General features: G+C 39.5%; 1 protein-coding gene across 8 annotated transcripts in view; it reads left to right on the forward strand.

The window, feature by feature from the left end:
- Positions 1-14,827, forward strand: part of TMEM263 (transmembrane protein 263) — an 18,063-nt gene continuing 3,236 nt past the window's right edge. Inside the window, exons 1-4 of one of the 8 annotated variants that reach the window (XM_070254079.1) lie at positions 23-295; positions 724-770; positions 903-1,003; positions 11,287-11,356. In XM_070254079.1, coding sequence (XP_070110180.1) covers positions 11,293-11,356 — 64 coding nt within the window. In that variant the 5' untranslated portion in view covers positions 23-295; positions 724-770; positions 903-1,003; positions 11,287-11,292. Of the gene's footprint in view, positions 296-704; positions 771-902; positions 1,004-11,286; positions 11,357-11,460; positions 11,525-14,827 lie in introns of those variants that run through there. The other 7 variants (XM_023631300.2, XM_023631292.2, XM_023631302.2 and 4 more) reach the window with 7 other exon arrangements.

Raw genomic sequence — 14,827 nt, forward strand, 5'->3', positions numbered from 1 at the left:
GCGGGAGGGGCCCGGGTGCGCGTGCGCGTCTGAGCCGGAGCTGCGGGAGGAGGCGGGAGCCGAGGAGGCGGCGGAGGGGGCGGGTCGCGTCGGGCGCCACGTCCGCAGCCAGAGGCCGCAGCCGACTGAGTCTTCTGGCTCCACAGCTTGAGGGGGCCGCTTTCGGAGCCCGCAACCGCCCGCGGCCGTGTCAGCTGCGCAGGCCGCCTCGGCCCTCCTCCGTGCTGTGCGCTCCCTCCGCCAGGCCCCGGCCCCGGCCCCGGCCTCGGGCGCCGGCCCGCGACCCCGGCAGTGAGTGAGTCGGGCTGCGAGGGTGGGGGGCGCCGTCCCGGCTTCCTGCCCTCCGCTCTGTCGCCTTCTTCCGTTGGCTCTCCTGCACCTCGCCGCCCCCCTCCCCGGGCCTGGCTGCCCCGAGCGGCTCTTCTGGGGGGAACTGAGTGGGAAAGGGGGAGGGGCGGGAAGATGTTGGGGGCGGGTGGGGGTTCGCTAGCGGGGTTTCTCCTCTCTACGTGGCCCTGACTCCCTCGCCGTGGTTTGAGATTGGGGGCTCTCCTTCGAAGCCTCCGCCTGATTTCTGAGCTCCTCGGGGGTCACGCTGGGGGATGTGGGTGGGAGGGCGTCAGCAGCCTGGGAGGGGAGAGGGATGCGGCAGAGAGGCTCTGTGCTGGGCTGCTTCGCCCCCCTAACTCCTGACCTGTTGACAGGCCACTCTCTTGGGTTCAGGCACACAAGCCTTGGTCCCCAGTGGGCATTCCCAGTGCTCTTCCCAGGTAGGAAAGCTCTACCCCCACGCCTAACCTAAAGCTGAAAGTGTGGGAATGGAGAGAGGCGCTGGCGGCGCCAGGGGGTGACTGGCGACCGCTGGAGCACCCATCAGGGCCATCACTGCCTCCCGAGTCTAGATAAACACCGTGCCTGCTCTGCACACGCAGCTTCAAGACTGGTCCCCCAGCTCCCACTTGCCGTCAGATCCCCTCTCCTGAAGACGCATCGCCTCTTCTGTGTAAGAAGACATAGAAATTCTGGAACCCTATGGGAATGGGGGTGTGCTGGTGTACAACGTGGAGCGGAGGGAGGAGGTGCTCGCTCAGCCCTAGCCACGGCTCCTCCGGGGTCATTTTCTGCCTCTCCTGCCACGTCACTCCCTCTGCTAAAGAAAGAAAAAAAAAAGAGACTTGCTAGTGCCTAAAGCGATCAGTGGGGGGAGAAGAGGTGGCCGGGAAAGGTTTAGAAACACCTAGGGAAAAGGGAGAGTTCGTATTTCTTATGTCCTTATTATTATAACACTTGTGCTAATTCCAAATGACAGTACTTTACTATCTATAATTGTTTGCTATATACTATTGTTTAACCTTTAAAACTTCCTCTGGTGTGGATGCTCTCAAGGGCTCCCTAGGAAGACTGATTTTACGTCAACAGGTATATGTGTGCGTGTGTGTGTTCACGCCTGCTTTTTTAAAGAAAGGAAAGTAACAGTTAATAAGCCCATATACATCCTGTTTTGATTTTTTTCCCCTTTTCATTTCTTTAGTCTTTGTTATAATAGATGTACCAGAAACCAAGTTCACTAAAAACGTAGAGAACATCGTTAGCGAGGTTTAAGTGGTTCTTGTGTATGTTTGATTTTTTTTTTTTAACTCCAGGAGAACCTTTACCTTTCTTTGTTTCAGTCGTTGTGCATTTGCTGTTTGGCCACTTCCTGAAGCTATCTCGCTGGATTTTATATAAACACCTTCAGAGTAGGGCATTTACATGCTTGTTCAGGCTGAAACCTCAGCGCCTAACAGTGTCTGACTTATAGTAGGAACACAAATATCTGTTGAACTAATGAGGTGTAATTTAGCGAAGAGGACTCGTGTACTGGTTATCTGGTTTGATAGCTTACTGTAATTCTTCTTAATGTTTTGTTTAAGGACAACATTTAAAAATTGCCATTTTGATACTGTTGGTTGTTACTTGTCACTAGGTGGTCACTGGCAGATTACTTTTTCTTCCCTGTCAGGTTCAGTGCATTTCTTGTAGTCTGTTTGCTGTTGATTTAATGGGCAGGGGCCATTTTTAAAAGCAGCCTGTTCAGGATAGTTGGTTAACTAGAGAAGCTTACTAAAAACAGTAAGCTGGTGTTTTTGTATACACTGCTTGTTGGCGTATGTGTGTTAAAGCTGTGCATAAATGTATTTTTGAAACTCCTTGTAGTTTTTGCAAAGATTGTAAAACATTGGAGTTGAGGATGTGGCAAAGTTCCTATATATAGAATATATAGAAAAACTTAGGTAATTCATTTATAGTCTTTTCCTTATAGGGAAATTGGCACTTACTGTTTAATAACAGGTTTCTGAAGTGGCTTTGAAGGTCGATTGTTGTGCACAGCATTTTGAAGCTAGGCTTTATGCAGTGTGTTAGTGCTTTTAACTTCCTTTGGTACACAGAGGGGTGTTTAGCCATAGGCAAATTTTTATGCTGTTTTCAGACTTTTTTTCATTATTAATGAAATCTTTATTTATAAAATGTTACAAATATCCACAAACAGCCTTGATTCATCTGTTTTCTTTTTTTTTAAAAAAAATGTTCCTAAGAGGCATTTGTTTACTTATTTCTATTATTGGAAGAAATTACCCTCTAGGGAATGATGTTGTTACTAATCCTTGCTCAATGTATTTGCCAGCTGCTATATCTATGATATTATTGTTCTGGACAGGAATTAGTTCTCCTTGGCCTAAAATGCTTAAAAGTAACTGCTGATGAGTTGCAGTCTATAGCAAAGACTTTTTCACATTTCAGAATTCCTTAAGATAACACACTTGTAACCAGTTTTATTTGGTACTGTAATGGTCTGTTCACATGTCAGGACCAAATGGTAAAACTGATTTATGTCCACAGAATAAGTTAAATTATTTGTCCTGATCTAAAGCCTGTTTTCTGTTTTTATTGCCCCCATTAGGAAAGTACAGTTTTTAATAGAAATGTGTGTGCGTTATGAGTTCCTAGAGAGCAGATATTTTTTTGTTTTTGAATGAAACTAAATGGATAAGTGCTAGGGAAGTGTATCCCCACTGGATTTTAAACTCTGGCTTAGAGTAGTCCTTTAAAGTCTGGCTTAATCATACTGAAATCTTCAGTGCCTAACAGGGTGCCTGGCACACAGTAGGAACCTAAGGATATGTTGAACTGACGACTCGGTGAGTTTAGGGCAGATGGTTTGCATAGAATTTAATTTGTTTAATGGTGACATTTAAAAGTGATCATTTTGATACTTTACCGTCCATTGTTACCTGTCTCCATGTGCATACTTTTAAATTTTACAGGCAGATTCTTTACCTTTCCCAGTTTCAGGAGATTAGGGGTGTGTTTCTCTTCACAATTTCCAATTTAAAAGAAACAGGTCCCTGTGATGATGATAATGAACAGGGATGGTAATATAAAAAGTATTTCTCCTTAGTGATAAAGTGATGATATCCATAAGGAGCTAATATCACTAAAAGTTTGGCACATATATGTGTGTAGAGATTGGGAATGGTTTATGTGAGTAAAAAGTACAGATGGCATTACAGATAGTTAAAGATTTTAGCAAAAAATACCTTTATAAGGTAACTTGGTATTTTATAATCAAATTAGGAATTCAGAAAAAATATATATATTCCAAATGCTTGCGGCTTTTACACAATTTTTATTACTCTTAAGAATTTGAGAGGAATTTTAGTACTACATACTTCCTGTTAATACTAGTAATGTACAAGAAACTCAAACATTAAAAAAAATATACAGGGGCCGGCCCCGTGGCCGAGTGGTTAAGTATGGGTGCTCCGCTTCGGCGGCCCAGGGTTTTGCCTGTTCGGATCCTGGGCGCGGACATGGCACCGCTCATCAGGCCATATTGAGGCGACATCCCACATGCCACAAGTAGAAGAACCCACAACTAAAAGTATACAACTATCTACTGGGGGGGATTTGGGGAGAAAAAGCAAAAAAAATATATACAAAACAAAAATCAATCTCTGTGGCCTCTTAGAGCTTTCTAGTAGACTAGAGAGTCTAGGTAGCCAGGCTCCTGGTCTGGCAGGATTCCAGATTTTCTATTTTATTGTTTATTGATAATCCTGTTGGTAACTATTGCTAACGATATTAAATGTAACTGCGAATGTTTCTATATAGTACTATCTAGATTCCTACATTTCAAACTCTTCTACCAAAAACACCCCTAACTTAAGAGCAGTGTAAACTCCTGGGGGAGCTGGGAGTGTGGTAGGGCTGGGAAGAGAGCTGGTAAATCTGAGAGTATATTCTGAAGCAGCTCCAGGCAAGAATGAAATTTCTTGAAAGTCTAGTTGTCTTAAAAAAGTCCCAAGCAGTTTTCATTTAACTTTTAATTGGTGTATATTTAAAAGCAAAACAGTATTTTAAACTACTGTGTAGTAAAATGTGTGCATCACGTCTCTCTTTTGGTTATTGAAGCCCCTGGCACACCACTGCCTATGCTTGAAGTACCTTTGAAAAGCATGATTCTAGTTTAAAGTTTTCTTTTTTTCTTAAACAAAGCTTTGGACCATATATTGGTATGCATCATTTCTTGTGATGCTTAAACTTAATGTGGATACAAATAATATTTTTATCTCACTTATTACAAATACTATTTGTCAGCTTACAACAAAAACATGTACTACCATGGGGCCGGCCCCATGGCCCAGTGGTTGGAGTTCTGTGTGCTGTGCTTGGGCACCCCAGGTTTGCAGATTTGGATCCTGGACGGACCTACTCCACCCATCAGCCCTGCTGTGGAGGCATCCCACATACAAAGTGGGGGAAGATTGGCACAGATGTTAGGCTCAGGGCTCATCTTCCTCAAACAAAAGAGAGAGAAAAAAAAGAGGAGGATTGGCAATGGATGTTAGCTCAGGGCGAATCTTCCTCACCAAAAAGAAACTAAAACAAAAAACATGTAGTAATAAAATGGTGAGAATACAAATGAGATATTCAAATTGCAAATCAGGGAAAATAGCAATGAGAGTGGAGGTCTTAGGGAGTGTGGAGTGTGTGTGTGTATGGGGAAATAGGACACAGGAATCTACCTAGTTGAGCTGGGATTTTAGCTGTAAGCTTCTTGGAAGCTAAAGGGAAAAAGGAGACATCATATCTTTGTATCTTTTAAATAGGAAGGTAGATAGATCTCAAAGGGAAGCAAATATTTGGGGAATTACAAAAGGTTTTCTGAATACCTCTAAAGAAATTTCTTATGTGGAGCTCTATATCAAAGCTATTGAGTGATACAGTGGGTAATTCCTTAACAGTGTGGTACAGTCAGTGTAGTAATAGCCTGTATAAGGCTCTCTGTCAGGGTTTCTTTACCAAGAACATAACGCCGAATGAAACTATGATGTCATTTTCTTCAAGTCAGCATTTTGTGATTCAGTTACTTTGTTTTTTAGAGGTTCAACTTCATTTGAGGGTAAAAACCTAGAATAACTAGGTAGATAAACTGCATAATCTTTAAAAATATCTTTTATGAGTGTCACTGATTTACAAGAGTTAAGAATACTTTTTTCTTTAACTACAAAAGCGATACATACTTATGGTAGAAAATATATATATTTCTCTCTCCCTCTCTCTCTCTGTATTTACTCCCTGGTGGCAGTCCTTGTCAACACTTTGATATAGTTCCTTGTGGTCCTTTTATACACATTAAAAAAAATTGGATCATATGATACATGCCTTTTGTATTCTCTAAACATAACATTAGCATTTCCCCATAGTATCTGATCTTCATAAATTATTTTAATGTCTGCATTGTGTGTCTTTAGGAAGCTTACAGATTCATCTCTTGCCTTCCATGAGGCTATACTCATTTGACTGTTCATTTTCAGGTGTATTTTGTTTGTTTTTGCTGGGTTCTCTTTCACTCACCTCTTAAAGATGAGCAGTCCTAATTAAGGTTATCAGTCTCCTTCTCTCAGCACTCTTTTCCTTGATCATATTACCCCCTACAGCTGCAGCCCTCGCTTGAAACCACTTTCAGGACCTCAACTCTAACTCAGACTTAATGCTGAGTTTCAGGCCCCTTTTAAATCCCAAGCCCGCTAAACATCTCCTGTAGATGCCCTGAAGCTATCTCAAATACAGCTGTTCAAAGACAGGTCCTTTCAGGGTACCTGCAGTCAGCAATAATGTATTGTACAGTTACATGTTAGAGGGTAGATCTCATGCGTTTTTACCACACATAAACAAGAAGTCCTTTATCTTCTCTCAGAAGTGGTTTCTCCTCTCTTGCCCCTGTTTTCATCATCATCTCTGTCTACTTAGTTGCTCACACTAGAAATTTTACATCCTGTATTCTCCTTTTATCTCACATTAATACCCAAGTTATGTTCTACTTCATATAAAAAATTCAAGAATTTGAGTGCCCACCATACATCAGGCATTGATTAAGGCTGTGAGGATGGAGCAGTGAACAAAACCAAGCCTTGTTCTCAGGGAGCTTACATTCTAATTGAGAGAGACACAAAGTAAACAGATATATACATCAAGTGGCAATAAGAGCAATGAAGAAAATAGAGCAGGGTTAGGTGAAAATGATGGGGAGAGGAGTAGGAGGGTGCTAATCTATTACAGGTGGTCAGAGAAGACCTCTGATAAGGGAATATTTGCACAAAGACCTGAAGGAAGTAAGGAAGAAAGCCAAGTACATGTCTTGGGGAAGAGCCTTTCAGGAGAGGATGAGCAAGGAAGCCTGAGTTGCTAGACTGGAATGAGCAAGAGGCAGAATGAATGGTAGGAGATGATGTCACAGTGTTAGATGTGGGGCCTCAAAGGCAAAGGGAAGGACTCTGGATTTTATCCTGAGCAAAATAGGAAGCAGTTGGAGGGTTTTAAGCAAAGTATGGCATGGCTAGACTGAAGGAGGAGCAAAGTGGAAGCTCAGAGACCAAGGAAGAGATCTGTAGTAGTACAAGTAAGAAATTACAGGGGCTTAGTCAAAAGTGGTAGCAGTAGAGGTGATGAGAAATGACCGTATTCTGGATTTATTTAGGCAACAGAATTTACTGATTAGATGAGAATGTAAAAAAAAAGGAAATCAAGGGTGACTTAGGTTTTTGGCCCAAACGTTTGTTTAGACAGGGAAAAACTGGCAGAGTTCAGATTGTTAGTCCATCTTCCTGGACTATTAAAGTAGCCACCTACTGTATTTAATATCTCTGTCCTATCTGTTCTTGCTTCATTTAGCTTCTTAAAGCACAGATCTGACAATGTTACTCTGCTCATGGCTCCTCATTGCCTATCCAGAGGAGGATAAAGTCAGTTCATATTATTTACATGAATTTGCATATGTCTTTTATGCTGTCATAGTATAAAGCAGCTCCAGTATTTTTAAATGGTGGTCTTTTTCTTTTTTAAATTACAAGATAGATATATGTGGAAAAATTAAGAATTTTGTTAAGGGATTCCATATTAGAAGGAAAAGTTAAAACTTTCAGTAGGAATTTGTGGGATATATACAGAAGGGCAGTTTTGAAATACATAACAGTTACTATCATACCTGTTTGTTTTTTCTTTTTTTTTTTTTTGAGGTCACATTGGTTTATAACATTATATAAATTTCAGGAGTACATCATTGTATTTCAGTTTCTGTGTAGACTGCATCGTGTTCACCACCAAAAGTCTAGTTGCCATCTATCATACCTGTTTTTAAACTCCAGCTAAAATATGTAAGATGTATATGTATACATAATTTCCCCATAATTCTGTAAGGGTGTGGTGGCATCTATTGATTAGTTGGTCAGCCTGGTGATCCGCCGGGTTTATATGTGTATGGTATACAGATCCTGGGATCGCAGTGATGAATAAGCTAGACCAAGTGTCTCTCCTCTTGGACTTAGCAGGCCAGTGGGGAAGAAAGTGGCTCCAAAACAATTATATTCTTCAGGAAGGAAGACACGTATTCTGCCAGGAATTTCTGCATGTTTTGTTTGAATTTGTTAATAGTATTCTCATCTTAGAGTTAGGGCTAGAATATCTTTAATTTCTACTTTATCTCTCCTGAACAGCAAGGATCTGATGAAGTTATTTGTCCTCAGCCACACAGTTTATGGCGCAGTTGGGACTCAAACTCAGGCTCTCTGATCTCAAAGCTACCATAATAAATTAAAGAACTATAAATATGAGTGGAAATAAATTTAACTTTCTAGTTTAAGGGAGTTTTAAAATTAAGGCAAATCAGCCAAGAACTCCTCCCAGTAATGCATCAGCTGATATTCTTTTCATTTATTTTTTTTGTCAGATTATGTGTCTTTACTATTCCTTTTTAAATTCTAAGTGTGTGTGGGATGATTTGCTTAATTCACAAACTAGACTAGCATAAGATTAGGTGCTCTTGATAAGTGGCCTAAATCGGGGTTTTCACTGGAGCAACTAAAAGATACTTAATTAAGCACATGATGTGTGCTGCTGGACTCTGGGGTGAAGCCCCATCTTATGCAGGGTATAGGTTTTAAAGGTACTGCAGGATGAATTGCATGAAATTAGAATCACCTTTGAAAAATCCTACTTCTCATCACCACTAGCTCTACCACCCTCATTCTAGCCATCAACATTTTTTGCTTGGATTATTGAAATACAGAAGGAAATATGGATGAAGTTTTATCTGATCACTTGGTGCTTAAAAGCAGTGAGAATCATAAAGGAAAGGAAAGCTTTCCTGACATTCCTTTGACTACTTAAAATTAACCAGTTTGTTCTGAGACCTGCTACGCTATGTATGAACCTTGAGAATGTACTGCAAAGTCTCCTAACAGGTCTTCTGCCTTTATTCTTTTTTTTTTTTTTTTTTTTTTTTTTTTTTAAAGATTTTATTTTTTCCTTTTTATCCCCAAAGCCCCCCGGTACATAGTTGTGTATTCTTCGTTGTGGGTTCTTCTAGTTGTGGCATGTGGGACGCTGCCTCAGCGTGGTCTGATGAGCAGTGCCATGTCGGCGCCCAGGATTCGAACTAACGAAACACTGGGCCGCCTGCAGCGGAGCGCGCAAACTTAACCACTCGGCCACGGGGCCAGCCCCCTTCTGCCTTTATTCTTGCTTTCGTCTTGCTGCTTCTCCCCATGACAGCCAGAATGATCTTTTGAAAGTATAAATCAGAACATGTCACTAGTCTGTTCAATGCCTTTCACTGCTCCCCATCTTATTCAGAGTTAAAAGCTAAACACTACCATGGCCTCTAAGGGCCTATGCCATCCATGCCTCACTCTTTGACTTCCTCTCCTGCTGCCTTTTCATGCTGCCCATGCCACACTTTTCTGGCTGTTTCTTCTTGCTGCTCCTGGTAAACTCCCATCTCAGGACCTTTGCTCTTGCTGTTTTTTCTGCATTGAGGACTCTTCACCCAAATATCTTGTATCCTTACTTCCTTTGGGATGTCACCACAACAAGGCCTTTACAGACTGTCCTATTTGAAATATCACATTCTCTCCCCCTCCATCCCTTTTTCTCTATAGCATTTAATACCATCTGACATACAGTGTATTCTTCATATACTTATTTATTGTCTTCCCCCACTAGAGTGTCCATTTCATGGTGGCAGAGATTTTTTGGTCTGTTGATCACTGCTATATCCTGTGCACGTAAAATATTGCCTCGCCCATAGGAGGTGCCAATATTTGTTAATCAATCAGTCAATATTTGTTAATCAGTGTATTGAAGTACATTGTTAGTTTTCACAATATCCTTTTCCCCCCAGCTTTATTAAGATATAATTGACATTTAGCATTGTGTAAGTTTAAGGTGTACATTGTGATGATTTGATACACATATATATTGTGAAATGTTTACCGCAATAAGGTTATATATCCTCACCTCACATAATTACTGTTGTTGTTGTTATGGTGAGAACATTTTAAGACCCATTGTTTCAGCAACTCTCAAGTATACAATACAGTGTTAACTATAGTCACCATGCTATACATTAGATTCCAGAACCCTGATAACTGGAAGTTTGTACTCTTTGACCAACATCTCCTCATTTCTCCCAGCCCCCAGCCACCACCAATCTACTGTTTCTCTGAGTTCAGCTTTTTTAGAGTCTACATGTAAGTGAGATCATACTTTTCCTTTCTCTGACTTATTTCACTTAGCATAATGCCCTCAGAGTTCATCCATATTGTCACAAATGGCATGATTTCATAATACCCTTTTAAATCTGTATTGTATATGTACAGATAAAATAATTTAGGCTCCCTGGTTTTATGACTAGGAAATACTTAGTTGACTGCTAGGATGACAGCCCTTGTTTTCTGGCCAAGTAAGAAATCTTTTAGACCAGTCTTGACTTGGTTTAATCTTTACTTAGTCAAGTGAATATGAAAGCATTTTAAGATAGTAAAGGAAATTGGGAAAAGAAAGTTCAACTGTGTTTTCTTTATCCCAGCACAGCTTATTTTATTTTTTATGTTCCTTACTACTTGTACTTAGAGGTAATTACAGTATATATATATGTTTTTGTAGTACATTTTGAATTCTGTTTATAAGAGCTCTAAAAACAGCAATAAAAAAGTAATCAAGATCCATCTCTTAGTGACTCAGATTGGTGGTGTTATCTTTAGAAGAGAAGGTTGTCATGCTTTTTAGAAATTTTTTAGATAGAACTTTTTTTTAGTCATAATATGGTTTTTTCTTTAAGGCTGTTATGAAATAAATTATTGTTAACCAATATTTTGTAGGAGGAAGCACCTAATGTTTCTGTCTGTTAACCTTCACCTTCCAACTCTCTTTCAATTGGTAATTTTCAGTTTAAGTTGAAGCAGCAGTACCAACATAGGACAGCTTTACAGTACTGTGCCTACCACTCTTTGGTTGATGTTTTTCTTTGTTGTCGTTGTTTTGAGGAAGATTAGCCCTGAGCTAACATCTGCTGCCAATCTTCTTTTTGCTGAGGAAGGTTGGCCCTGAGCTAACATCTGTGCCCATCTTCCTCTACTTTATGTGTGGGACACCTGCCACAGCATGGCTTGCCAAGTGGTGCGTAGGTCTGTGCCCAGGGTCTGATCCGGCGAACCCCATGCCGCTGAAGCGGAGTGCATGAACTCAGCCACTATGCCCCCAGGCTGGCCCCTGGTTGGTGTTTGAGATAAGATTTTTATTGTCCACTAGTAAATAATAAAAATAACAAAAATATTTCTTAAACACCACAAAGTAGGATGTCTTGTGATGGGTGTTGTAAAATGTTGTTTATCTGAATAAAGCTGATTGTCTTAATTGAACACGTGATAAGTTGAAGTTAAAATGAAATGTGTGTGTGTTTTTTAGGAGATCATGAATCAAGCAGATAAAAATCAACAAGAAATCCCATCATACCTTAGTGACGAACCACCAGAAGGTATGTGTGCTTCTGTAACACTAAGAATGGAAAAAAAATCCTAGTGAATTAAAGCTGATTTTGTTTATTAAATTTAAAATAACATAACCTGTTTACCTTGTCAGTAAATACGCTCCCAAAGTAATTGAAGATAAACATTTTTATCCTCTAATAAGAAAAGACATATTGGTGAGTAGAGACACAATGTAACTGTTCTATTATATAAGATCTATTTTTCTGTTACTCTTTTATTCTTTTAAGGCCGTTTCACAAGTCAGAGTATCCTTTCATTCGTAAAGAGTTGGGGTAGGGTGCAGAGGAAGGATGGATAATGTTTAGTTTTGATGTCATGCATACAAAAACTCAATTCAAGAGGTACTTGAGATTTGTTGTTAAACTCCTATTAATCATTACATTATAATTGGTAGCTCTCTCTCCCTGTATTAATACATAGTCTTAGAGTCTGCTTAATTTAAATTCTCTTTTAGTTTGAAAATTGTGAAATCATGAATCATTTTATTCGTTCTTTGACTGTAAAAACCCATGGAAACACTAACTGCATACCTGAATGTCCTCACTATATACAGAAAATGATTACAGGCATTTTTTAATGGTTTTGGCACAGAATATAATTAAGCTTAATCCAAATAATGATCTCTTTGGATAACTGCATGTTTGTACAGGACAGTCATACTAGGTAAGAAAGAGAATCAAATTGAAGAAAAAGGGATGAAGTGGCCAACAGACCAGCCTGGAGTAGCACAGACTAGAATGTCTCTGGGAAGAGGCTGGGGCTGGAAGCTGTGACTCTAGGTATTGGATTTTCTTCCCAGCTCTGTTAGCCACTCTCCAGAACTTTCTTCCTGTATTTCTTATGTTGGTAGACAAAAATGAAATTGCTAGGAAAATAAACACAATGAAAAGTTCATACTTAAGCCTAAACGATGATGGAGGTAACTGGCTGATTAGTTTTAGTTTAGTTTAGTTTAGTTTGTTGGAGGAATAGCCTGGAAAATTACTAGCTTAGCTGTTATCCTTGTTTTATTTTTTAGGACTAGAACGCTAGAATTTTGAAAAGAAAAGTTTGGGCTCAATGAGAAAGTTAATAAGGACTCTCTGAGAAAGGAGTCAGGAAGGAGATAGAGAAAGGCCATCTAGGAGCATGACTGTCAAGGAAGAGAACAAGCTTCAGGAATTTCCTGTCCTTATATGGCAACCTGCTAAACAAGAGTAGTCTGCAAAGCAGATAACTTATATGGTGGTAATTAAGAGCACACTGTAATTAAAGAGATCAGCAGCATTAATATTTATCTGATTTGACTAAGAAAATTGTCTTCATTAAATGCGTGTGCACCAAATTTGGCATAGCAGGATAATACTAATGAGCTATTCAGCATGAGGCAGTTATCTATCTTATACTCAAATCAGGATTTTCCCCTTTTTCTTAGTGTTACTGAACTAGATTACAAAAGAATTACCAATTATGTAACCCTTTCCATCATAATTTTATAATTAATATGTTCAAATGCATATCTAAGTCATTTATTTCAGCTACTTAAAAATATATATTAACTCTGCTTAGTACTCAGTTTCAATAAAAATTTGACTTTTAAAAAATAAATTTAGCCATTGCTATATCTTTGTGAACTATTTTGACTAATCGATGAGATTTTCTTACTTGTAGTAGGATGACAACCTCCAAACAATGAAAAGAAGATCTATCTCAGGGTAAATTTGTGCCTTGTGTATTAGAAAAGCCTGATTTTCAAAATTGTTTTCTCCTTCAAATATTGTCAGTTTCCCAATGTTGTCTTTCCTTAATAGCCACCTTCTGCTAGGATTTAGTCTTTGGTTATCTTGGTTGGACTTACCTACCCAAGAATTTACCTTTCTTTATGTGAGATTGTACCTTTTTAGTGATTAAAGCCTGAATTGTATAGTTACCAAGTATTTTTCCATGAAGTTTAGAAAAATAAAAATACCCTTGCTTATGTGTTGTTGCTGCCTAAATCATTAGATTACAAAGGAGAAAAGACCTGGGTGTTCGTTTGAGGCTGGCATAAGCAAATTTTTATGAAATCTTTCTGCTAGTCATTTTATGCTTGAGTTTGAGGTTTCATGCCAATTTGAGTGGCTCTATTAAAAAAAAACAAAGCAAACTCATGACTTAAATCTGACTTTTTCTTTTTCTTTCTTTCTTTCTTTTTTTTTTTTTTTTGGTGAGGAAGATTGGCCTTGAGCTAATATCCATTGCCACTCTTCCTCTTTTTGCTTGAGGAAGATTTTTGCTAAGCTAACATCTGTACCAGTCTTCCTCTACTTTATGTGGGATGCCTCCACAGGAGCAATTGAAGGGTGGTGCTGTGTCCACTCCTGGGATGCGAACTGGTGAACCCCAGGCCACCAAAGTGGAGGTCACAACCTTAACCTCTGTGCCACTAGGCTGGCCCCTGACTTTTGCATATTGATTTTACCATTTCTGGGAGTGTTTGACGAGTTTTTACAAACTAGATACTTAAATTACATATTCTTCTATAAGAATTACTGAGTATTAACCATAGCTGTAATTTCTCAACACTACAAAAATGATTTTAGGTAGGTAACATGATTTTAAGCGAATAATTTTCTACTTTTACATAGCATTAGCTCTTTAAATACATTATTAAGGAGCACATAGAGCAGAAACTCAAATATATTTAAATTAGTAGTTCTCAAACTTTTTGGTCTCAGGATGCTTTTCTGCTTTCAAAAATTGAGGACCCTGGGGCCGGCCTGGTGGTGTAGTGGTTAAGTGTGTGCACTCCACTTTGGTGGCCCAGGGTTCAAGGGTTCATATCCTGGGTGCGGACCTATACATCGCTTATCAAGCCATGCTGTGGTGGCATCCCACCTGCAAAGTGGAGGAAGACTGGCACAGATGTTAGCTCAGGGACAATCTTCTTCAAGCAAAAAGAGGAAGATTGGCAACAGATGTTAGTTCAGGGCCAGTCTCCCTGCCTCCCGCAAAAATTGAGGACCCCAGAGAGCTTATGTCCTTTGATATTTACTGTATTAACAAAAACTGAGAGATTATTTTATTCATTAAAAGGACCCAGTAAACCTGTTACATATTAACATGATTAGCATATTTTTTGGAAAGCACCTGTTTTCCAAAACAAAAAAAAAATTTGTGAGCAGAGTGACATTGTTTTTAAATTTTTGCAAATTTCTTTAATGTTGTGATTAACAGAAGACAACTAGATTCTTACAGCTGCTTCTGTGTTTAGTCTCTGATGTTACTGCACGTCATTTAGCTTCTGGAAAATTCTGAAGACACGTGACAGAATGAAAAGTAAAAAGACAAATGACATGTTAGTATTATTATAAAAATAGTTTTTACCCCGCAGATCCCCTGAAATGGTCTTGGGGATACCCAGGGGTCCTAGCCCCTGCCTTGAGAAACACTGCTTTAAATGAAGAAGGCTGTTTCAGTAATGACTGAATTCTGTCAAG

This window comes from Equus caballus, chromosome 28 (assembly GCF_041296265.1).
Source record: "Equus caballus isolate H_3958 breed thoroughbred chromosome 28, TB-T2T, whole genome shotgun sequence".
Classification (NCBI taxonomy): Eukaryota; Metazoa; Chordata; class Mammalia; order Perissodactyla; family Equidae; genus Equus; species Equus caballus.